We start from the raw sequence: 26,826 nt of genomic DNA, 5'->3' as shown, positions 1-26,826 counted from the left end.
AGAAAGGCATTACTGCCTATCCCATATCCCACAGAAGGTAATGGGGAGTTATGAAACATTATGTCACTATGGGGAACTTTTCCAACTTACTGACCTATCAGGTTATTGCCCTAATGCACACCCATAAACTCTATTGCTCTCATAAAGCCTCCGAGCTCCAAAGTGGTAAATTTTGAAGTCAAGATGCATCTCAAAAATGTTCTCTCCATGAGCTGCTTTCCTTTTCAGGAGCAGAAAACAAAGCAGGAGACCCTGAGCGACCTTGAGCCCCCTCTTTAATGGTGCTGAGCTGCTGCTTAAGGGGCAACATTATCGTGCCTGCAAGGAACAGGCAGGAGAAATGTCCCTGCACATCACAGCAAACACAGCCCATTACTGGGACAGTGTTGGAATAAACCACAAATGAAGCAGCCAAAGCTGAGAAATAAAACATTCCCTGCACAGTAAAAACCGGCTGAAACAAAGTTACCCGGCGCAGAAAGGTCAGTGGGATTTAACTTTCCATTCCCTCTTTGGTGTCACAGGTTTCCATTTTAGATGGAATTGCAACGAAAGGGATGTCAGGGAACAGGGGGAGGATAACTTTACATCAGTTTTGGTTTCAAAGCCTTGCCGTGAATTAATTTGATGATGCGACAAATGCAGTTGCAGAGTAAAACAAAGTATGTCCTTTGTGCTCTGCTCAGACCTCAAAGACAGAGCAGGACTGTGAGAAATCTTATTTACAGTTTTGCTTTGGTTTTAATATTTTCGAAGATTCCTGTTCAAAGCAAATCCCATATAAACATATGAGGAAAAAAACCAAACAAACAAGAAAAAAACGTAATTGTTCAGATCAAATAAAGATGTGAACTAAAATCAAAACCAAGGAAGATTTATTAGGGGCATGTTTTTCAGGTAACAGGAGATGATCAAGCTGATGTAAGAGCAACAACAACAACAAAAAGGCTGTACATATTAGCAGTGGACACAGAGACTACAGTTTGATTACATCAAATGGAAGCAAAGATTGCAAAGGATTCCACATTGTCTCCCTCTTGGAAAAACAGCCAATATCCTTAATAATTCCCTTTAACCACAACCATTTTGTTTGTGCCCAACACACACAGTTCTATTAGAAAACATGAGTAGAAAGAAAAACAACCCAACCATCTGTCAGAGCCCTTGCAAGAGCAAAACACCACAGGCTTGGAAATGATGACTCAAATTCCAAAACACCCAAAACCCTAACCAGCTTCAGCTATCAGGGTAGTTTTCCGAAAATCACACTTGGTCTGTTTTTAACAGGTTTCTTCCTGTGAAAATTTAAGGGTCATGTTTCCACATATGTTTCTTTGAGAAGCAAAGCTGAGACATTTCCATGATCACATGGTTTGTTAAGCATCCAATATTGTGATGTTCAGAGAGAAGGCATGAGATCAATTAAAAAAAAAAAAAAGAGGGTTGGGTGTGACAAAGACAGAAAACAGCATTGACTGGGTAGGAGATGGGTTGTGCATGCATTTATTGGTCCACTGCTGGCAGTGGTAAGTGCAGGTTAGTAATGCAAAATAATACAGGCCAGTTAGAGCAGACTGTGCATTACTTATCCTCAAACCTGAGAGCTTTTATCCTTGTAGAAAATAAATAGAATCTTACACAAAAAGGTCAGTATAAGACAATGGAAGGACAGACAGAGCACAATGACAAAGTGGTTATGATAACCAAATGGTATTTTGTAATTTACAGAATAATAGGTTTCAAAATACTAAATACAGTTATTAAATTTGAGTTTGCCTCCAGGAAATGATTTAGTCGTGGTTATATAAATTTCTACTTCAGAAGTTAGAGATTAAGAAACTTCAGGAAAAACAAGAATGTGAGAAAAGGCACCTTGCAGGTTTGTATTTTGTGGTTAGCGGGGAAAATTTTCCATTAATTGCTAATGATATAGTTCATTAGGAGTATATTTCATTATGGAAGTGCAAATTATTAGACACTAATGATGCATGTCCTAATTGCAGTAGTTTGTCTTGATTTCAAGATAGATGAAATAAAAATATTTATTTCCAATGTTTCAGCTTCTATGAATTACATTAAATTCTTAACTGATGCTTTCAGCAAACATGAAACAATGCATTACTAGTAACCAAGATTGATGTATCTTTATTTGATGATCACTGCACAGATGATTGGATATCTATTTCCCTGGACTGTAAAGTACAACTGCCACTTCAGCTTTTGGGACTAAACACAGAGAAAAGTTGAAACTTGTCATGTAACAGCAGGTATTTATTACATTTTTTATTTTTTTTTCAAAGTGCTTCCACAAATTACCAAAATGAAGAAGATAAATTTAAGGGTTTTCTAGACAAGCCCTTCTGCTGACTCCCATTTCTGCCTGTGGAAGGCAGAACATTGAACACTGTCATTGTCATGGGATCAACATCGCACTTTTAGCAAGCCAAAAAAACAAACCATAGCCCAAAACCTCGTGTCTGACGTGAGACAGGATCAGAGAGGAGTCTGTAAACCTGAAGATGTGTCTGTGTGCACCAGGAGTTAGAGGTAAAAGGGTGAGAAATTCATGGACCTCAGCACTTTAAGACGGACAACTTCCAGATCTTCAACCTCAGGGATTCAGTAAGAGACAGACAAAGAGAGACCCTCTGGGTTCCACAGTGAGTTTGGAGACCCTGTGACTGCCCCCTCACCTTCAGGCCACTGCTTCTGAGAGCAAGAAGGGACAGGGAAGTGAGCACACTGGGACAGGGAAGAAATAAATCATAGGATAACATGGAATGTTGTGCTCTTCCATTTCAGTTCACGTGCTCAGTCCCAGGGCCTGGGCTGTCTCAGAAAAAGCCAGATCACTTATTCTGCACTGGAGGAGGTGCCCCTTTCTGGGTCAGACAGCTGGGTGGGTGTGGATAACCCAAATCATGGAAGATGGACACAACTCCTCATGAAACCACTCCAACCCAGAGCAGTCACTGAGGCCAGGAGAAACCACGAGATACACAGCTCCTGTAATCCACACTGAGGGAGAAACCATCCAATCATAAACAACAAAAACCAAACCAAAATGTTTTCCTGGCAACAGGCTGGCACCTCTGCTAGGCAAAAGGCAAGATGCAACAAAAGGAAAAAGAAATACCACACATGAATAAAACTGCTGTCCAAAGCTTGTCGGGCTCTTGACAACTTTTCCCATAATACACATAATAAAAAAAAAAACCCTTGGGTTGGGCAGTTTTAACAGTTGATGCCCACAGCAAAAAAAAGTCATAACTTTGTGTTTAGAAGTAAGGTCCCAAAGTGCATTTTAACATACTTTAAACCAACATGTACTTAAGTGGAAGCACCTGGACAGGTTCATTAAAGAGAACGCTCAGAACCTGCAGCCTGCAGGGCCCAGTTCCACAGCAGTGAGGGCCAGCTGATGGCAGAGATTTTAAATTACATGTACATGCTCAACACTGCCACAAACTCAGTTACTACTTGGCACAGAGAAACACTGCACAGATCTGGAATCCTGAACTGCACTGTAGCTCCAGATTTTCAGTAGAAATAGATTTTTAAACAGAACAGGTTACTCTCTGTAGTGAGAAAATACTTTAAAGTTGAATTGATATTTACTTCTGACAATTTTTTTTTAATTGAAGTCTTCTATGTGATGCCTTTATTTCTTACTTTTTACCATAAGTAAGGTGAAGAACATTACTAAAAATGCATTTTATATTAGTTCACAAAATAAAACTGGAAACATTTTTTGTAAATAAACCCTTTAAAAGAAAAAAAAAATCAGCATCAAAATACTATCTATAAAGGAAGAAAAAATAGTCCTTATCTTGCTGTCTTACAAATACTTAACATGGTATGTCAATATTATCATGAAAGACATAATAATTTTGTTAATAATGAAAATTAAGAACAGGAATTGCAGCTGCCTTTTGAACTGTTCATTATATAATCAAATTAAGACTATAATTCCCTTCTGAACAAGAGTTATTCAAATTTCTAAAAGAAGTATATTTAACAGAGTAAAACTGTTTGTCTCCATAGAAGTTAAAATACAGCATTAGGAAAGTTATTGTTTGAAAACTTTACAGAACATACACACATAATTTCACAGGTTTTACCCAAAAAAAACCCAAAAACCAATCTAAGCAAACCCCACCTACTGGAGTTGCCTGACAAATTACATTAAAAGAAGCCACTTACTTTTCTGTCCTCAGTTTCTACACCAGAACTGGACTCTGCTTTAGTGTCCTGAAAACACAAACAGAGAATCCTGTGTCACAAAGCACATTGACCAGGGCTGGGGAAACAACTCAGCCTGAAGAAAGGGCATCAAACTCTGAAAAGCAGGCTTCTCAATCTATTACACTTTAATGACCTGTTATTTTTATATATATAATAATACTTAAATATACAGTGGTTAGTATTATGCCTTTAATTAATGTTTATTAAACTTTACTACATGCATAAACTTAAAGACAGGATTAAAAAAACCCACAAAAACCCCAAACCTGTTTCAATAGTGTAGCAGCTCATAAGACAAAAATGTGATTTTACAGTATATGTTTTCTTTTTTACTTGCATTTTGAGGAAAATATATTGCTTGCTCATTTCTTCTTTTTAAAAAACTAGTGATGGAAGCTTAAAAAAATATAAAGGTGAGCTTAAGAAGAAAATCTGCTCAACCTTCTGCCTGTTGTTGAGTGCTAACTTGGGCTTGATAGATAGTTGTGTCTGAATCTTACTGCAAAATGTAAGAGCAATAAAACATCTATTTGAGATAAACATGTGTATCCCTGTGGCTATATATATACAGACATGTATACAAGTGTATATTCTGGACATGTTTTCTTCAGGAGTCAAACAAATAATCTTAAACCTAATGACACCCAACACATGGTCCTTTTATCCCTAAAATATTTTGACTTATCGAACCTTTGGGGTTTTTGCCAGTAGACCTGAAGACATGTAGAGAAAACCATTATCACAAAAAATATAGTCTGAAAGGCATTTATTGCTTCATAGTCACCCTTTTTACAACAGGTTACTCCTGGAAGCTGAGTAAGCCAAAGAAAGTTCAAGTCATTAAACTGTAGACAAGCGACCTATTAATTCTCTTTTCAACTTTACTTCTCTGGTGAGGGTATTCTTGGAAGCAAACTTTGCTTATGTACAGCAGATTTAGATATTTCTATTGGAAAAATAACATGCAGACAAGGGACAATTTTTTGTTAAAAGTAAGTACTTTCCCAAGCTCTCAGTGAAGCTAGAACTACTCTAATCAGATTTGAGAACATTGCCACATAAATTCCAAGCTGCAAATTTAAGCCTGATAGCAAATAGCAGCTCCTTTTAAAAAAATTAAAAAACAAATGTAAAATAAAAAATTTCTGTTTCTTCAAAAACACGCTTAATTCATCTCAAATGAAGGACTGGTATTATTTCAATGCCAAAGAGTTCTTACCTAAGCCATACGAGATTAAAAAGATAGATAATTTAATCAAGTGAGATGAATCAAGGCTTCCTGGAAACACACTTGAATTTACAGTGAATTATAGTAAAGATGGTTTCATCAGGCACATGTGTCACTTCTTAAGCAGCAACAAAAACCTTGGTTATTCAAGTTAGCTTTATATATGAATCAGTACCTCAAATACTCTTTATATTCCCAATACTTTCCCTGTGGAACCAGACTGTACTTGCTCTCAAGTGTGACTTCCTGGCAGCCAGACAGTCTCTCACCACGTCTCTCCTCCCATGTGGTGGGTGAGGAGACACTCTCTCTGCCCACAGCTGACTTCCTGAGCCTGTTTGGGTATTTACACTCAGTTCTTTTTGGTGAGTGAGTGAGAAAAAAAAAAAAAACAAAACCCTCAGCTTTTAAAAAGCTTTCTGCCTCGGGGGAATGAATTCAAACTTCATTAGCACCAGTGCTCTTCACCTGCTAGCTGTGCCCTAAGTCACCTTTCGGAAATAATGGAATGTTCTTTAACATATTTATTGGTTAATCAAAAATGAATCATATCTTTTCATATTACCAAGGACAAGAGTGGCTCTATCTCACACACTGACCTAAATTAACTGAAGGCAGAATAAAGTAGCTCCTATCAGACTCTAGTCAGAGCTATTACAAACTCTCAGTGTGATGAATATACCTTGTTCAAGACCTAACAGTGCTCCGATCCCTTCTGCTGTCTACAAAATGGTTTAGTTTGCTATTTTGCCACTGTCCATTCCCATCAAAAGCAACTGCCAAGAAACCCAAGTTCACAAGCATTCATTACTCAATATGAATTAAAAATACAGGTTTACCTGGATAAAACAGAAACCATCCTGCTCCCAGCACAGCTTGTCTTACGTGGCTGTAGGGAAAAGGCACAAATGAAGCCCTGCAGCCCAGCTGAGCACACTTGGGGCCAGCCCAGCTGAGCCTGCAATCAGCAATTAAAGGCACAACAAGTCTGAAGTCAACTGATAATCTTTTCCATAAGGAAAAGTTTCAGGCTGAAAATCTAGTGACACAATTTCTATTCTGTGTTTTATCCCTGAACGTTAGACAATCATTTCATCCCGTTTGGGTTTCTATCTAAAGATATGGGAAGTGAATCTTAAAAATTAATCACTGCATCATTAGCAATCAAAACTACATCTGTATGGGTTCACTCTGACTGGGTATTGAAGAGTTATCTCTGGAATTATGGCAAGTCAGATCTGGGTAGAGAAATAGCTGTATGTCTTCAAGAGCAGACACCTGGATTCAGACTTCTGGACAAGGACAATAAAAAACCACTAATTTGTTGTTATTTTATTGTTTCTGGTATTCCAAATATTAAAGTGTTGCCTAACTAATTTTTGACAAACTTGCTTTGGGTACATTATCAGATAATAACCTGGACTATAACATCCATTTAATACCTAATACCATACAAAGCCTGACTTCCTGGATGGGATTTTTCTTTTGCAAGGGGTGAAATTCTCACAAAGGCACTTATTCAAATGAAGAATAACTACGGCTACTGACACATTACCTAAATGAGAATTCAAGAATCCTTTGTTCAAAGGGGTGAAGTCATCTGGGAGCAGTTAAAAATTTGAACAGTAAAAATTTGTGCAGTCGGTGAAGAAGAAATAACGGGAGGTGATCAATTAATCTCTCCTAAAATCAGCAATTTGCAAATTTTTTAGCTGAGTAATGAAGTGTAATTTGCAACCAATTCATATTTAAAAACAATAGTAATAGCTGATCACTTCTGCAGAAACAGTTACAGGAGTTGCTGTGTATCTGATGTCTGTGGTGAAGTCAAAGCAGGCAGCTACTTTTTTATGAACTGTAACTGAACTCTCACAGAATTTATCTGTGAGTGACAAGAATATTCCATGTTAGAATAGAATAGAATTTTCCATGCACATCTTCACCTTAAATTGCCCAAGCAACACAAACTAATTTTTCTAAAGCAATTAGTGTTGTAGTTCTTTAAACCAGTGAAGCTGCTGACTTAATCAGATCTATGTTTAAATATCAATATTTGAATATACATCTACATACCTCTTTAAAAAAGGAATGTACACAGACCCTAAGCTTTAAAAATCATCAAAAAGAATCGTCTGTCAATCCCAGAGCAAGAAGGGAGGAAATGAGAATATTCTCTGGGAGACATCTGTGCTGCTTTCTCTAAGTGCAAAATGACAAAGCAATGTCACTTCACTCCCAACTCTGTGAATTATTTGAGACTGAGAAGCACCACTGCTGTAAAGAAAGTGTAAAATCCTAGAGATTTGAACAATACTTCAGGCCCTTTCTTTATTGTCGTTACATTACGGAAAAAAAAGAAGTAAAACCCCAGCAAAATCTGTTCCTCCTGAAGCATTGTTACTTTAGACAAATTATATAATGATAGAGTACTTCATTGGATGTTTCAGGAGAGAATAAATTATAGAAATACCCTGCCACTAAGGTAGAAAACCCTCTCATGCATTTCAGTTTAAAATCAACACAAATCTGCTTTTGTTTGTGTTTAGTGTCCCTGCATAATAGTCAAATCACATTATTACAAACCTATTAGGAGCTGTATTTTTAACATATAATTATAAAAGAAAACTCACTTTTTCTTCTGTTGTGTTGGGTAGCAGCAACAGGGAAACGAAGCAGTATTTTATGGAGCAATGCAGGACAAACACAACTTTCTTTAGGAGCTGACCAAAGTGCCATAAAGGGAACTGCCACACAGATTTCCCACTAGAATTGCACTAATTTCAATGCTGAAATAATGCTCACCCCTGTGTTTGCTGGCACGTGTTTCTAAAAGGCAGCCTTTAAATGTTCCTCCTGAAATTTAGTCACCTTGATGATCAATAAATTTATGGTTTATTGAGTTCTGTGCTCACCAGATGGAAAAGTGAGGTCAATAGGTACAATTTTTTCCGTGCTGGTTTGGAGACAACTAATGGCTTAGATAACAACAAGATCTACTGCCAGTACAGAACACATCAGCCATGACACCCATTTTATTCCTGAGCATGTTCCCTTTTCTCATCCCAGTTTTGCTCTGTTTGATCTTCCATGTCTTTCAGGCACTTTTGAATTTTAACACACCAGGCCCTCGGAAACGTATCCAACCCCTTCACTCAGCAGTGGCATTACACAAATGTTACTGATCAGAGGGAAATAAAAGCTCTAGAAAGCAAAAGCAATTCTTGGCAGTAGCATGACCCTGCATGGCATTTGGCTTTAGGACACAGTAGAAACCTCCATACACTATTTTACATAGTTTCTATAATTTGACATTGAATTTTACTGCTTGAATTGCAAGCAGAAACAGTGAAATCAATATCCCCAAGTAGCCATTAGTCATGCTAACATGACTAATACCCACACTGGCTGTGTACTTTATCATATTTTACAGCTTGTTCTCTCCCTGCTATCCCAAACTTATTTCCTCTGCTTCCCTATCAGCATAAAACAAGATACCAGAAACCAATCAACCAAAATAACCCTAAGAAATAAGAAAGTTACTTTAAAAAGTTATTTGAATTTCTAACATCTTTTCCACGTGAAGGTAAGGTAAACAGAATTCCTGTGCAGGCACACACACACACACTGCTCCTGGATCAGAGGGAGGAAAGATGAGCCTCTGGAATTCCAGTTATTCCAGTGTTCCCTCCGTTGGGTTTGTAATATCAGGGATGGTCAGTAGGTGGAAGCAAATAACCTTATAAAATCCTGCTCAACTTCCCGGGGAAGACAAACCTATTGCACTGCCCAGGCCGGGCAGGCGTTTTCCAGGTGTCCTTGGCACCCCAACAAGTGCCAACACAAATCGTGGCTCTCCTTCATAATACCTGTTTCCAGTTTCATAAAAGGCCAGTAGATTTAGAATAAATAAAAAGTGGGTGGTTTGTTTTGGGGTTTTTTTTCAGGTTTAAAATTTGTAGAACTGAATTGAATGACTTATAATGACTAATGAATGTAAAAGGTCACACAAGGTCAAACAAAACAAGAAAATATATACATATATATATATAATTAAAAAGCACACAGTCAAATTCTAGGTTATTGATTTTTCTGGATATTTTTATTGAGTGTTGAAATATATCAAAGCTCTGAATTATTGAGGGAAATACTTAATCTTTTTTGCTATCCTTTTAGCCATTATATCTCATTATTGCTGCTAACAAACAGGCTGCCAGCAGAAGAATTCATTTGAATTTCAGATTAGTTCTATTTCATCCATCCCAGAGAACAAATTAACCACACAGTAATACTTACTGAAGAAGAAAATAAATGAAAAATGAAACCCTAGAATGTGACATTCAAGTCTTTACTAAGTTTGTCCCCAACAACTGAAGGACTCGTGAAGAAGCCTCATCAAATTAAGAAACCAATTCTAGGATTTTAATGGCTTGCAATGTCAAAGATGTAAGAGAGGAGTTTTATTTGCAAAGCAATAGCTTCATCTCTACTTAGCAGTATTTCTAGACCAAGAGGTTTGTGCCTACAAGGAAAAACCAGGAGAAAACTGGGTCATCTGCATTGGTTTGTGTTGCCTCAGGGCAGCCTCGGGGCTGTTTGACTGGAGTCAAAAAGGAAACCCATCTGATCAGGGATTTAAAATCAAGCTTCTCAACATTTTAGGGAGCTTTCTTGTCTTGCTTCTGGCTGGAAGAAGAAGGTTTACAAGACTCTGGGAAACTGAAGTGACAAATTTTATAATAAAAAATTACTGCTTGTAAAAATACTGCTGTGTTTTTAATATAGATTGGAGAGGACTCGTGTGCCCTCCCACACACCCACCCACCCTCCAGCTGTGTGAGTGGATAACCCAAGCTCTTCTTTCTTCTGATTCTGGTGATTTGCTTATGCTCATTTACACTTTTCAAGGCTCTCAAGAGTTAAAACTTTTTTTTTTTTTTCCCCCCAAGGAAAGCTTTGACTTTTTCCTAAATCAAGACTTGTTCGAGAGAACAGGCACTGCTTGCTGCTAAAGCTTTATGGACTGGAGTGCATGAAACTGTCCCACTTCTTTTCATTCTCTCACCTTTATGAACTACTCACCCTTTCCTTAAATACTCGCTAAATACTCAGAGAAGCAAAGACACGTCTCCACAGCACAGAAATCCAGCCTTGTGTGCCTCACAACTCCCCTCCTTTTTCCAAACATATGTTTCATTAACCCAGTCATGCAGAATTACCTGAGTGTAAAACTTCTGCCTGTCCTTAGATCATCACAACTGCACAAAACCACCTAAAAAATAAGTAGCATTTCCAGAAAAGATAAATGTTAATCTAAGATATGAATCTACCATGTAGAAGTATTTGTCTATATCTATAGGTATGTGCTGTTGAAGCCTAGATCAGATTAAGGCTTTTTTAATAATAAATATTTCATTTTCAAAGCTGGCAATACAAATTTACACTAGAGAAGGTTTTCAGTTTGAACAGCACAAAAAAAATCTAAGATTCCTAAATGTAACAGCATTTTGATCTACAGGTCAAATCTGAAACTCTTTTTCTATATAGGCCTTTTTTTTTCCCAAGGCTGAAAATGCACAAGAACTTTCCAAACTGTAAATTTTAACAGCTTCAAACTCTTACAACTAGATTTTCAAACTGCAAATGTTATTTCTCTAATAACATTGCCTTAGGTGTCAAGTAGATTGACAGCCACATAAATAGTAGTATATTTGAAGTCACTGAAATCTGGGGGATCAATATATATTCCTGACACATCCAAAGTAAGAGCTGTTGATAAAGCTGCTGGTGTGGTTTCAACAAGGCCAAGCACTAGGTAGGCTGGGTAAGATGACAACTGGCAATATATACCCAAAGTGCAGATGCAACTTTTATAGAAAACAACCAAACTTGACAGTTTATGTTTTCAAATTAACAGCAGCATAAGGGGACTATTGGATTCCTAGAGAAATGTAATGTTTTTTAGCCAGGTTTCCTAAATGAAACAAGCATATAAAATTACTTTATACTCCAAATAATAAATATATTCTAAAGATATTGAGGTAAGTTTGGCAGTATTTGAAAGGGAAATAAATAGAAGCTGTAAGATGTTCCTGTATTTTTCATAAATCAGTGGCTGAGGAAAAGGAAAAGACCAAACATTACTTGCAAAGCCAGCCCTTACACTGATAAAAGACCCCAAAGAGAGTTGAGGACGACGAGTTGGGAAGGATTCCTTGTGTGAAGTCAAGATACTCAAGTGGCTGCCAGGAAGGAGCCCGTGTTTTCTGAGTGGGGACTGTGAGGACACAGGGTACAAATCAGTAACAGAACCATTGCACTTCAGTCCACTCTTCACAAAAACAAGTTACTTCAAGATTGAAGAGGATTTCTGTTGAAGAATTGAACAGAGTTCAGTCATTTGGGGGCTATTTACTGATAAAAAGCAAACATAAATTTTAACTCAAATAGCAAATTTTCAAGCTTACAGAGTGACAGGAAAGAAATTTCTTAATGACAGAAGATGTGTGCTGATGGCAGTACTAAGGAAGTGAGTGCCCATGAAAATTTGGGCTCTGTGAAAACCTATTTTTTCTTTGATATTACACTAAACTTTTGATTGTCAGAAAAGGTTGAGTTTTATGTTTTTAATATGTACTCATAAAATATGTCTATTTCTATGCAGCAAAACAGTTAAATGCATAATAAGCTGGTTAAGTAGCACGATTTCATATTGGACTCAAGGCCTCCCTCACAAACAACCCACGAAGGTTCTCACTTCTGCCTTCACAGTTCTCCCACTGAGGGGGAGTGAGTGGTGCTTGGGGCTTTGCTGCCTACTGGGGTCAACCCACAGCCACCAGAAACTCAGTATTTCCCAGTTTCTACCTCTTCACAAATGTCACAAGTGGTCAGGTCACAAATTACCTGGAGCTTCATATACAGAGACTTATTTCGACTTCCTGGCACACCCCTGTGCCAGCACACTGATAAGGATGCAGTAACAAAGGCATGAGTGAAGGACTATTCTTATCATGAACAAATTCCAAAGAAGCTCTGCTGATGACAGCTATTGCTTTAACATCCAAGAGAAATAAAGAATTTAACTGGCCTCAGGTGGCAATCTTGTGTAATTTAGCTTTGAGTTGTTTTCTTATCAACCAACAGTCAATCTTTTTTATTCTTGTTGCCAAGAAGAAAGTGACTGACATGTGATTCCTTCTTCCATACTTAGTGTAGGGTATATAAAACCATTTTCCATGGAAATACCTGCCAAGCTATGCTGTCATGAAGGCCTCAGAACCCATTTGTTCCCCAAATGTTTTCAGGAACCACATAGTTAAAAAGACAGTGGTCACATAAGAGCCCTGAAAGGCCACAGGGCAACACTCCCTCCCCTCACACAGGGAGAAGCTGAGCCAGCCCAGAAGTGAAGCCTGAAATAAGGAAAACAGAGACAAATGTCCATGGCACAGACTTGTTACTGCCCAAAATGATCAGCACTCAACATCCCCAGCACGTGCTCTTCTCCTCAGTGGGTGTGATGGCATCCAAAATGTTTCATTTCAGAGTCTCAGTACCAACATATATGTGCATTTTGAACTCAGGATGCAGATGGTGCATTGTTCCTCCTACCTTTTTTCCTTGGCTATTTTCCCCCTAAACAGATGCTTTGGGCAATATCAGCACTCAAGTGATAAGAAAAGGATCAGTGAGAACAAATGTCCCTGGCACCTCTGTGCAGAAGGATGACTCTACCTCAGCACTGGTCAAGAGACACATCACACAGTAGGAAAAACAAAACAAAACAATCCCCCCCCCAAACAAATCAAAAAACCACAAGGCCCCTTCGCTCCCCTAAAACCCTCACTTCAACTGTGAGCATAGATTTTGTGGTCTTGTGTATGGATTAACGTGCACTGAGGAATTAACCTTCTTTTTAAATAAGGAATATTGATTACTTACTTGTAGTAAGTACTTTTTACTATCTACCAATTCAATGTATTATTTTTAATTGGAGTGCAGATAATAAAGATCTCTGTGTAATACTGTAAATATGTGCAGATATTTCAGTATGCAGCTGAAATATAATAGCTACTGCATTTGTTTTAGAACTGATTTCTTGGGCAATTTTTGCCCCCATGTATTTGTGAAAGATGAATGCAAAAATGAGCCATGGCATTTGGGAGAGAGAGGTATCAAATAATCTTAAAGCAAAAGGTCACTGTAACAAGAAGTTATTAAATGGATTTGGATCAATCCAAATATGAAGAAAATCAGTTTCTTCCTCCTTTTCTTAAATTAGTAGAGAAATGAAAGGAACAATGTGGCCAACTAAAAGCATTTTTTTAAATGTTTTTATCTTTATTTGTCTCATAATCTGCCATTTCGTACTCACTAGACAGGTCAAGTCACCTACTCACAGCAGAAAATCCAGTAGGAATAAAGCATCAAGCACCATATTATGAATTTTAGGAGCTGTTAATAACCATTTAATAACCATGAGGTTCCATCTTATTAACTCATCCATCCTGTTTCAGAAACTCCTCAGTACTTTTGGCATCTGAAACATCCCTTTGCAATCCCACAGTTTAATTACACATTCTATGGTAAAACACACCCTTTTGTTTGGTTTTAATTTGTTAATCAAAAGTTGATTGGGTGTCAACAGCTCTTTTCACTGGTGAAAAAGTGAATAACTAGTCCAGCATTTAAAATGCATTAGAGATCTCTCTCAAATGTTAGAATTCATGCCAAGTTTCTCTCAATCCTAAAGAGATTCCTTCATCTCTTCACTGTAACCTTCAACTGTTTGACACTTGATAAAATTTGAATGTTCCAGTTCAATTAATGAAGTAGGTGACGTGTTGACCCAGGAAAAAGAGACTGATGTACTTATTTCAAACTTCCATTTAAAAGATTATCTTACCAAATCTGATGGCATTATTGCTGAAAAAAAATTAAAAAATCTGCAGAAAATAAAGACCTGCATAGTAAGGAATGCCAACTCAGCATGGCCAAAGGATTCTGAGGAACAATCACCCACCCCTGCTATCTTCACATTACATTTTTTATACATCCCTTCTACACTAAACACACAATTCTGTGCTTTTTATTAAGTTTTTTTTTCCAGCTCAATCAAGTTACCCGAGCATGAATACTGAATAGTATCTAAGCTGTACAATTTAAAACAAAGTAAAATAGAGACAGCAGATCAATTCCAAAGCTCAAGAATTCATTACATCCAACCCAGTTTTTGATGGAGCCCAAATGGCACTGCTCCTGAATTCAGAACATTGCTTTGATGAATTATTTTCAGCCCATGGTAAGTATAACTGCACACATTTCCCTTCAACTAGAAAGTTGTTACAATCACATTATAGCAGAAAAATATATTTCCCCTCTTTCTCTATAAACCAGGTTAATACATTTTTATTTGATCTGGTAAATTTTTTAAATTACTTTTTGGCAAGACCAATTCAGAATTTATGATCCTAATATACTGAAACTTTTCTGTACAGACTGAACACAAATCCTAAACCTTAGGAAAAAAAAACAAACCAAACAAAACCACAATTCCTTTATGGAACCTTAGTTTTAGTGGCTTGTGCTATCAATTCCACTATAATTTAGCCCAAGATGGGTGTACAGCACACAGGCTGGCAGGTGATATATGCTCCCTATTTTGTTGTTCATATAACCATTAACAATAACTGCAATAGAGCACATGAATGATAACAACCAGTTACTCACTGAGCTGTAAAATCCAGTATTCCTTACTGAGGTGAAGGGGGGGTAGGGCAATATATTAAAAAATTTGGGCCTCAACTAATAGTAGGATATGTAGTATGTCAGCTTGGCAAACCATGTGCCCACAAGGTGTTGCCTTACTCTTTATCAATGAAAGGATCTTAGTAGGGGTAGCAACAATGACATCATCAGTAATAACAATAACAATAAAAACAACAACAATAACAAAAAGGAGTGAAAAGAATCACTGGTTTAATGTAAACAGGCTGACACTTTTCTATCTGAGAAACCACGCTCTCTAAAAAAGTGAAAAAACCACACCCAACTTAAACCAGAGAAGGAGGTTTTTTAAGTTGGATTCCTGCCAACTAACCAGCTTCTGATTTGATTTATACAAGTGCATCAAATGACAAAGAAACTCTTCCAACAGCTGCATCAGAAACCTTGCGTTTTTCACTGCTGTGAAGGCAAATTGCACGGGTGTAATGTTCAGTAAAAGTGAAGTGATCTCCAGAGTTCCAATCCAAATGGGATCATCACTCCATTCAAACAAGGAACGAGAGATCCCACAGCAGTGCTGAGCTGTTTGAACTTTAGCACTGATGGGCTTAAAGGTGCTGATCCAACACCTGAGGAGGTGCCAGGAACGCCTTTCAGACATTTTGCAGGTTTAGGTTTAGACCAAACGCTAAAATTCTCTCACCAAATGTAAAGAACAATATGTTTTAAAATAGATTTCAACTCAGCATTACAGAACATAGGCTGATGATTTAATAACTTCAGTGAGAGCAGCACGAAGCCTCCCAGGCCTCCTTGGCTGTAGCCATGTGTTTACCAAGTGAACACAGGACTGATATATCCTCTGGAAGAAAATCATTATCTATGTTCTTCTAAAACAGAAAGAAAATTACTGTTATGTTTTGTCCAGAAACAAAAGAATTACAATAACATCTTCCACTAAAATAGGGCTGATGCTCTTGAAAACGTGTACACTTAAACACAAGCATAATTAACTGCTTTTCAACACTCACTGAGGACTGAAAGGATCCTAAATACCCTATAAGTGGATAGAATGAAGTATATTTTCATCAAACTTGAAAATATTATAAGCATTTATAAGCTAATTTGTTGGGAATTCTGATTTTTTAGAAGAGTTAAGGATGATTTAGCATGAAATTAGGAAAAGAGACGTGGTTTAGTCACTTTTATAAAGTCTTATTTTCCATTTTGTGTTTAAACATGACAGTTTTTTATTTAAAGGCTGTAATTAAAAACATTTGAGTCACACAAACTCTCTCTTCCACAATCTATTGTCTCATAAGAGAAGTGGTATAAATCCCAAAGTAAAAACAGCATCATAATTAAAGCAAAAGATCAAGTTGTTAGGGTGGGTAATGTTAACTGAAGGAATCCTGAGAAAGGTACTTGTTTCCCTTTGGAATTCCTGGAATGCTGTGGAACTGCAATCACAACTTGTAAAAACTGTCTCAAAACTAACTGATAACAAAGAATTTTCTAGTAAATTAATCTAAGAGCAGTTTTGTTTCCTTCTGTAGCTTTAAACTCCCACCAACCATAAATTATCCCTTTTTGCTGCTTGTGAATTTTTCGCTGCTTGAACTGATTAAACGTGACTTCATCATTCCTTGTAACACGTTCAAAATAACATCTAAAACTGGGGCTAATTTTACAATAAAAATACTGAAAGCCATCACCACCATTTACACTGTAACTGCTCTTGCTGAGCTTAATGACATTAACGATGCAGCCAGAGAAATCCATTCTATAAAATTACGTGATGATAACCAAACCATGATATTTAGTAAATTACACCAGATATTCTCCAACAACTAACATTTTTTTCGCTCATCAGGCTGGAAAAATCCATTTCTTGACATGTTGTAACGATGCAGTCAAGCCAAATGTGAAGCTGATGTTCTAAACAAGCTTGAGGAAAGCAGATCCAGTACAAGGTTTGCTGCCCAGCACTGGATGAACACTGAGGTTCTTCTGCAGCAGGGCTACTCCACAAAATACTGCCTGTGCTGGCCAGAGCAGGCTGCAAACACTTAAAAAGCAATTAATGAATAAAGGTTCAAAAAACCCCCAGATATCAAAATTATCAAAGACTCTGGAGGACTATAATCAGCCAGCAGATGAAGCACAGTGATCTCCCCTTGCCCTCAGACCTCCTGCAATGCTGAAGGAATGCAACAACAATAAAAAAGCACTTGCAAAATTAGCTCCCCAAATGTGTCTTTTGAAGGCTTCAGTTAATTGTACTTTACATAAATCCCATCTGGTATCCTCATAAGCAAAAATATCAGTATTCTCAGCTATCACTCATGGCAACTACTTCATCAGCAACCAGAATTTTGAAGTGCAAGGGAACTCCACAAAAAAGAGGAGAGGGAGTTTCTGATCAGCAGGTTCATTTCTTAATATGTGAGACTTGTAAACCATCATGACACATTTTGCAGAGTCTGAATTTGACCAGAAAATTATGATGGCTAATTCATGCACAATTCTGTAACTATATAAAAATTTACTTTAATACATATAACATGTAAACCACCTATTTGAACAACAATACAGGGTAGAAGGAGGCAATCAGAGCAGCAGGGGTGAGAATAGCTACCTGTATTTCAACAGAGGCAGAAATTCCAATATCCTGAATATGGAGCACGCAGGGTATGTGACTGTGAGCCAAAAGCACAGACTGAGACAGTCCCCAGGACAGAAGGAGGACAAGCAGTGAAAATTTCTGCAGCCCAACATCCAGAAACACCTTTCCAGTCTAACTTCTTATTGCTCCAGGTTCATAAAGGACATTCCATACGACTGAATTTGCAGAAAAGACCCTCAAAATCCAAGTCAGGGTTTCCGACAGCTGAAAAAAAAAAGCCTCAAAAACTGCATTTGAGCTTCTGAAACACCCAAATAATAATTTAAAAAAAGGCAGCAGTGTAAAAGCTCAGGGAGACAAAGCAACCTTGCTCACCTCTGAAGCTGCTGCAGGATTTTTTTGATGAGGTTTTTCATGCCCACCTCCCCGAGCTGACATTTCAACCACTTTACCCACGCTCTCAACTACGTGCTCTACAAAGCAATATTTCTTGTTCTAACCCCCGTGTTTCTGCACAGTATTTTATGCCAAAAAAGGCTATTAGGTTTTCTACAAGATGAAACAACAACTCCTCATTCCAGAAATAATAATCACAGTGACTACGAGCAGTAAGTCATCTTCCTTTGCTAGAGCAGTCACAGGATGTCTTTGCTAATGCTGTCTCACTGGGCTCTCTAAATCTTTAGCAAAGAAAAAAAAGCCTAAGTAAATTTATCTTTCCTTTACTCTCATTTCTGATTTAGATGCCTAAAAATGTTTGCAATCCACGCTTGTAGGCACTGCACACTACAGCAGTGAAAAATGATTTACTTTGTATAGTCATAACTTACTGTTTGAGCCCAATTTTTGTAGGTTCTTTTATTTTACTCACAAGTCAGCTTCAGGCTTATTAATGGCCACAGAAAATACACTGAATAAAAAGCCATGAATATGACCTAAATATAAAAGTTTCAAGGGAAAAGAAATTGGGAAAATGACAATCTACAACAGTTAAAAGGAGTATTTTCTTTATCTACTTTAGAATATGCCATATGTTGACATCCTCCACTGAAATTTTAGTCATCATGAGGCTGTGATGAAGCCTTAGTTAACTGCTGTTATATTTTTGCAACTACACACTTCAAAAGAGAAATGATTTGTTTACTTGAAACTAGGAAAAATATTTCCAACTCCACATCCAGCACTACCACACAGGTTCAAGCCTAGAGAGGTCAAGTAGACTTGAATGAAAGTTGTTCAGAAAAAAGGGATTTTGGCTGATTGAGAAAATTGGTACTTGGCAATTAGGGATGTTGCAAGCTATTAGGAATAACCCCACAAACATCATGAGCTGAGACAGAGGAGAACTGGGCACGTTCAGCTGTGAGAACAGTGGTACCAGGGTGCAGATGGACCCTGATCTGGGCACCAGGCAGGAAAACAAATGCATATGCAGGGATTATTGGAGAATAATAGAGGAATTTCAAAGCTATGTTTTAAAACAATGGAGTAAAAGGAAAGAGAAGCAAGACAGTCTGGTTAATATTTGGATAGGGAAATTGTCAGCTGGGAGAAGGAGACAACAGAAAGACCTGTGGAGAAATTTTATGAGCTGGGATGCCTAAAAGCTTAAGATAGGCCAGGAGAGATGGGAAAACAGGCCTCCTGGCTTGAGAGTGCTAACCTAAAATACAGTTGAAATGTTTCCTTGTTCTTCAAAAGACGTACCATAACACACTTTTAATGAGAGGAATTCCAGCAATGCTGTTGCTTCCATCTTTACCTGCTGTCATGGGTGCAAAAACCACCATAAACACAGAACAAGAGTCATTCCAAGTCCATGCTCTAAAGGCTTACAATTCAAACATCATCCTGAACAACTAAAAAGACAAATAAAGGGAGTAAAAATGGACTCACCAGATTAATAATAATGGGGAAAAAAAAAAGTCCCTTTCTTGGATTAGGTGAAGCTTCTCCACAGTCCTTGCTCAGCCTAGGAGTTCTTTTTTTAACCTTTCCTGTTAACTTGATGGGAGGCAAAGCTGACAACAGAGGAGACAACCAGATGTACAATTTATGGGGGAGAATGAAAGGAGACCACCTTTCCATAGCACACATTCCTGCAGCACACATTCCTGCAGCACACATTCCTGCAGCACACATTCCCAGGTGTGCAACTCCCAGGTGGATCAGGGCTGCAGCTCGCCATCCAAATGCAGGTCAGACAGGATCTGCTCACTCACAGACAGTATGGCACATCCCAAACGTTCAGGAAGCGTGTTGAGAACCTGCAATGCACATCAGATGTTCAAATATCTGAACAGCTGTGTGGCTTCACCCCTGCTGGAAGTCCTGAGCTAAGCAAGGTGCATCCAGATGTGCAGTTGTTTGGTAACGCTGCTGCTTCAGTCAGCTCAGAGTAGAACCAGGAAAGAGATGGGATCCACCCTCTTCTGGAATTCTAGAGAAATTCAGAAATACTGCAAAGCTTTCAGCAGAACTCTGGAAAGGAAAACTTCCAATGAGACAGGCTGTGGGTGAGAGAAGCTGAACCAAGATAAGGACACCCAGGGACCTGTGAGGGTGACTTCAAGCTACAGCTCTACAGCAGCACAGAGCCCCAAAGAGCACCCTTCTAGTGCTACAGAACGAGTACAGTAGAACAAGGTAAGGAACTCAGTGCACCTGGAAGCTCTCCAGCTATTTTTGAGATCTCTCAGAAATCCAGGGTTGCTTCTGAACGCTGTAGATATGAATGTCAGCAAAAACCTCGTCTCCATCAGTCCTGGCATGACTGGCTGCTCTGCTCTGTCTCAATGGGACAATGCTCTCCCTTAAACAGCTTCTCTGGGGGCTGTTCATCACAACTGGAGGCAATCATTTCCTCCTTTGTTAAAATGCCCAGGCAAGAAAGGCTCCCCAGTCAGTAAAAGGTGCATATAACCCACACCTAACATAATTCAGCACACAGTGCCTCGCTGCAACTGAGCTTCAAGCCACAGGCACATGTTGTAAATCTTCTAGAGGACAAAAAATTCAGGGAGAAAATAACTTAGAGCAGCTTTGTGACTGAAATTGCCCTTACATATGGAAAATAGCCCAACAGTAGAGAGCTAAATTAGTTGTAATTTGAAATATGATATGAGTAATACCTCTGAGGTCTTTTATTTCAAGAAGAAACACATCAGAAAATTTTAGTATGCACAGTTTCAACAAACCTCAGTATGGTGTATTAAAAATGCACAGTAAAAGCTAAAAATTCAGTACATACAGAACACTCACCATAGGGTTTGAATTTGGGGATATATGGCCACAGCAAGGCATATCAAAGGTATGAATCCAGCAACCCATCTCTGTCTTCAAAAATATTCCCTTGTTTTTTTTCAGTTATGCCTTTTTGCAGCAGAACCAACAGCTGCTTTTGCTTACTCACATGAGAAGTAGTTTCCTAAAAATAATGACACTTAAACCCAAAAGACATAACTGTTTCATAACTCGTGCTTGAAATCATTAATATTTAAATGTGAGCAGAGAATGCCAAGACAAGAACAGCGAACTGAACTAGAAATCGATGCGTCACACACTCTAAAAAAGAATAATGTTGGATTTGTAGAGCAATGAAGATACAGAGGAAACACCAGCAAAAGCTGGATGTTTACCTACTCTTCTGTTTATAATTCCTGTGACTCACCACATCCCCAAACGTGCAGGAAGTTGTGCTTATTGCACCTCGCTGATCTCCCCCTCTGTTTAGCCATAAATGATATAATATGATACAAGTGCATCTTGCTACCTGTAGACTTGAAGATTTAGATCAGCAGATTTCTCTCAGATGTATTTTCTGGCTACAGTTACAATTGTGTGGGGGGAAAAAACTGCCTTGGAAGGTACTTGGGTGTAAATATCATGAGATATGAAAAGAAGTTGTCCTTAGCAAAGGGACCCCAGAGAGCACATCCTGCAGAAAGGACAAGAACTGCTCTTACCACCTGGGGGACACACAGGTTTTGAAATCTAATGGAGGATTTTTAGAGAATATAATTGAAATACTTCCATTCATATTTAACTCTAAGTGAAAAATATTTCAAGTTCTAAAAAAAGACATTGCACCACTGAAGGTGAATAAAACTCACATATATATTCATTGAGCACATATGACAAAATTTGCAAGACATTGCTCAAATTTCCCTGCTAAAACTAATTTATTTCCCTACAACGCATAATTAATACATTGTCTTATTTAAACAGTGAAGTGAAAGAAAAAGTGACAATTCATGACTTATTTTTTGATTCCAATGGTTAATAAAATCTCCTCATGAAAGTACAGTGTAATTCAGCATGTTATTATATAATGAAAATATGCAAATACAAACTAGACATAACCTCTAAGACAATCATATGTAAAAAATCTGATTAAGTATTTATCTACAAACATAGCTAAGATTAGCCCCCAAACTTAGTTAAGGTTATATATGTATTATCTTCTTTTTCTCATCAGAATAAAGGAGTAAGAAATATTGATAGGCCATAAGATAGAGCCTTTCTCTAGGAAAGCAAGTAAAAAACAGAGATTCAAAACAAGTTTAAAACAAGAAAATAACTGAATACAAATTTAGTTTGCTGATAAAATTATGAATATTATGAGCCCCTGTTAGTGTGATAAGACAGTTAACATTTTTCACTGTTCCAAATTATTGAAAGTCTGAGTCTAATTGTTTTCTACTTCACGTCTCATTAAAGACAATGTTCTCAGTCCTTTAGTAGCCCAATAAAATATTTACATATCTTCTCATTAGCAAGAAGATGAGCATAAAAAGGTACCTGCCAGAATACTAATCTGAACACATCCCATTCCAATGACATTTTTCCAGGCAGAGAACTCAGGACTTCGGGCCCAACAAAGCCGTGTCTGCCACAGCAAGGCAGAGATGTCATAGACTATCCCAAAGCCATCACTTCCTACCAAAAGTCAGCCTTTCCCTTGGCATATGAAGATCCCAAAGTGTGTGACTGCTCAGAGCAAAAGCAGATTAAGTTAAACAGACAAAATGTACTCTTATTCCAAAATAAAAAATATCAGCTATACGCTTAACGAAGACAAGTGATTTGGAGTTCCCTTTCTTTACCCCAACTTTAGAGTGTATGTGCATTCTAAAAGGTCTAAAATTTTGCTTTAGGAACTACCCCAATTTTCAAAATGAAATGCAAAAGCAACATTAATTAGAGAAAAGCAGAATCTGCTGCAGTTTGCTTTCCGTTTTGCCAGGAAACCTTTCAGAATGGAGTTCTCACTTCTTAATCATAGCAGAGCTGCACCAGTTTTACTTTTCTGTAGAAAAAATACTTATCATTTAAAACCAGAGAGAAGATTTTCTAGTGATTGTTTTCGCACTGTGACCCACTCAAAGTATTTCATTTATTGTAAGAACTATTCTAGAGATAAATATCCAGTGTTCTGTGTAAGGCTTGATTAGCCTTTTTCCAATGGCTTTTTGGTGGATGACACCCAGTTTCACTTTCAAAACACTCACAGAAAGTGCTTTTTTCACTGGACTATTGCCAAGAAAGGCTTCTCAGAGCCAGAAACGTGTTTCTGACCAAAGCTGAAAGGACAAGACCCTGAGAGGAGGAGAAGGAGACACTTCCACCAGGACAAAAAGCAGTGACTTCACTGGAAAACTTTTCTGGGATTCTAAAGAATGAGTCTCAAATTCTTACTGTACCTGATTCATACACTTCAGTTTTCTGTTTCAAAAATAAATATCATATTCTTAGGCTAGATTTCTGTGATGACATTAATTTTTTGTGTTAATTTGCATTTAGAAAAATATTTTTAAAAATTTACGCTAAGCACTATGATAAAAATATATAGGTTTAAAGTGGATGAGAATGTTACTTACAGTCATGTTTAACTCAGGAGGCTTAATGTAAATACTAAAGAAAAATATTCTAAAGCAAAAAGGGAATTAATTTAATTGTAATAACACTTTTAACGCAGAAGATTAGTCACAAAGGCAGCCAAAGTCAGAGGAACAGGAATGTAACTGGATAACCTATAGCTGAACGCTGGATTTTGCTCATTTGCAGAGCACTCCTGTTTACATTTATAATCCAAGGAAAAGAAATAAATGATTTACAAATTGCCAAAAGCCTTGGAAAGTAATACATGTTTTTAAGGGAGCCAAAATGATGAGCCAAGCCAAGTCCCACAAAAGCCCATATCGAGCCCCGACACAGAATGATCCCATCCCCTGCAGGACAACGGCTGAGGAGGGAAACAAAACTGTGAATAAAGCCAAAAAACCTCCTTCAACACCACAGATGTCCTGAAACAATTACCAGGTCACTATCTGGTTAGTTAAGGAATGATCAGCCCTAATCCCAAGCCTTTCACCAGCAGCCAAACCCCGGCTCAGACGCCAGAGTGTGATTCATTCGTCGCCAACTTCATTAGCTCCTGCTCGGCTGGGTCCACCATGGAGAGCAGCAATCCTGCCCCTAATCCCATCAAGGGGATTTTTTTTTTTTTTTAAATTCCATCTCTCACCGACTCAGATAGGGGAATCAAATCCTGAATAATACATTCAATGAGTTCCTTAATTAGCTGGGTGAAGGTGAAACCGAAACAGCTGAGTCAAATAATGAGATGTCAAGCCCAGCAGCTCAGACCAAGGAAGGATTTGAAAGCATTCTTCCTGACAGAAGGAAAAACACAGGACTTTTCCGACACAGAATACTTAGGGATGTAATCTTACCATTCCAGTCCCTCCAAAAATATCAGCTGGGGGCAAAATAGCCCAAGTGAACGGACAAGAACAAGGAGAGCAGAAATCATTCACATTACAACCAGCATCATTAAATAAGTCATAGTGAATTACCAAGTTACCACTGGCTTAAAACAAAGCAAAGCAATAAAAACCCACAAAAAACCACACAGGTTTAAACCCACTGGTTTAAAGCAAAGCAAAGCAATAAAAACCCCAAACAAAACATTTTCTAGAAAAGTTAAGCAGAGAATGCAAAACTGTTGTAATTGTAGGATGAGGATCAACCAAGTAGACTTATCCTCATTTAAGAAGAGGGTTTTTTTCTCCCATATATCAAATATCCGACCAAAAATTTCACTGATCTATTAATTAAAGTCTATTTAATTCTCCCTATTGCTATCCATAGTCAGAGCAGATCTGTTTTTCTGCCCTTAGCATTAGTTGAGGACTCTTGTAATCAGACACTATTTATTGCAGTCAAAACTAGCTAATGAATCCTTCCTTTATTTCTGTGTTTGGACAAATGGCTGGATTTATCCCTGCCCTGCAGTCCCTAAGTGATGATTTTGCCAATATAAAGGAGCATAACATCACTTTTTAGCCCATGGGAGTTTTCACAGGATTCTGCCAGAGACCACTAGGTAATAGATATTCAAAACACTTTTTTCCAATGGAGCTGAACAGAAAACCTGTACTTATTCAGAAAAATAATATTTATTATTTAGAGAAATAATTAAAAAATAACAAAATAAATAAGAAGAACTGTCAGTTTTTACAAAATCGTGAGTTGCAACTCAAAATAAACCCCTGGTTAGACCTCAAATCCCAAATGGATACCTGTAAGAAAAATAGAAAGTGTTTGTCTCCTGACTTTAACTCCTCCTCACAGAAAAGGAAGCTATGTAAAAATTGTTATATTTTTAATTTCCACAAAACCCATTGGATCCAACCAATATTGGCATATCCCTGCACTGCCCTGTACAAATAGCAGTGCCTGCCTATCAGTCATCCTTGCCAAAAAAACCCTGAAAAGAAGTGAAAATAAGTAAAAGTGAAAAAAAAAAAAAAATAGAGAGGTGTAAACAGAAGTGAGTGTGTGACATAAAATATGGGATTCATCAAATTCATGCAAGACAGAAGCCACTAAACAGTTATTTAAAAAATCCAAAACAAACAGAAGCAGCAGTATATGTATCTATATATAATGTAGATCTAGATAACATGTATTTATAATATAAATCTTGCTGATCTGACCACTCAACTACAACTGACAAGCTCTACAACATTACTAAGCCATAGTAAGCAGTAATCCACTGGGTACCAGCTCCCCTACCAACAGTTAACAGACTGTTTTCTGCAATAACTCCACAAATCCCATCTTTTGGGACTTTGCTCAGTCTGATTCTCCCACTCTGCACCCACACACTGATCTCACTTTCAAAAACATACTAAATTTGCCTTTTTTTTTTTCTGCTCCCTTTAAGTGCATCAGAAATATTAAAATATCTTTAGCCTGAAAAGCTTAATGTATCTATTCCATTGCAAAACAGTCCAGCAGCTCTTCATATTGCAAGACTAAGAGCAGGACCAGAAGTCTTTCAAAGTATATTGATCCTCCTCATGACAGGAGAGCCTTTTTCTAGTGGCAAGTACTTTCAGAAAAAGAAACGAATTAATGTACACAATTTATGTGCATTATTTACCTTGCAGCCACAGAATGATTCATCCTGTACAAATAGCAAATACAAATGTAAACCTAATTGTTTTGCCTTCCAAAGTATAAGGACAGAAGAAGAGCTTTAAGTTTAGTAAAATGTGGATTTAATTTTTTTTTCTTTCTTAGTGATGTGTTATTTCTGCTATAATTTTTAAAGATCTTTTCCATTTACTTCCAAATCTTAAATCACTAAAACTCCTAGAAACAGCCATCTTAAAAATTCAAACACACTGTGCTTCACAGCTGAATTTCTTTTTCCCTCACATTAATATTGGATATCTAGAAATGTCTAAAAGCCCAAAGTGTTGCCTTACCAGCTGTGCCTTTAATGAGCTATGCAGTTGATATATGCTGCAGTATGTAATGCAGCACTGCTTTGGAGAGTCTCAGTGGCTATATCCTTAGGATTTCCAGATGCCAGGGCAAATGCCACGAATCTCGAAATTTCAAACATATGGCACAAACCTTTAGGAAAAAAAAATTATGCAGAGTTGCAAAAAAAAAAAAAAAAAAAAAAAAAAAAAAAAAAAAAAAAAAA

General features: G+C 37.6%; 1 protein-coding gene across 19 annotated transcripts in view; it reads right to left on the bottom strand.

The window, feature by feature from the left end:
* Positions 1-26,826, bottom strand: part of RBFOX1 (RNA binding protein, fox-1 homolog 1) — a 1,165,955-nt gene that overhangs the window by 533,390 nt on the left and 605,739 nt on the right. For 16 of the 19 annotated variants that reach the window (XM_017808961.1, XM_017808958.1, XM_017808962.1 and 13 more), the window contains one exon: positions 4,204-4,251. The exons of the other annotated variants lie outside the window; for them this stretch is intronic. In XM_017808961.1, the coding sequence (XP_017664450.1) occupies positions 4,204-4,251 (48 nt within the window). The remainder of the gene's footprint in view (positions 1-4,203; positions 4,252-26,826) is intronic. 19 annotated transcript variants of the gene reach the window in all.

The sequence above is a fragment of the Lepidothrix coronata genome, unplaced genomic scaffold (assembly GCF_001604755.1).
Source record: "Lepidothrix coronata isolate B3197 unplaced genomic scaffold, Lepidothrix_coronata-1.0 Scaffold24, whole genome shotgun sequence".
Lineage (NCBI taxonomy): Eukaryota > Metazoa > Chordata > Aves > Passeriformes > Pipridae > Lepidothrix > Lepidothrix coronata.
The sequence above is the reverse complement of the archived record's forward strand: the minus strand, read 5'-3'. Positions and strand labels throughout refer to the sequence as shown.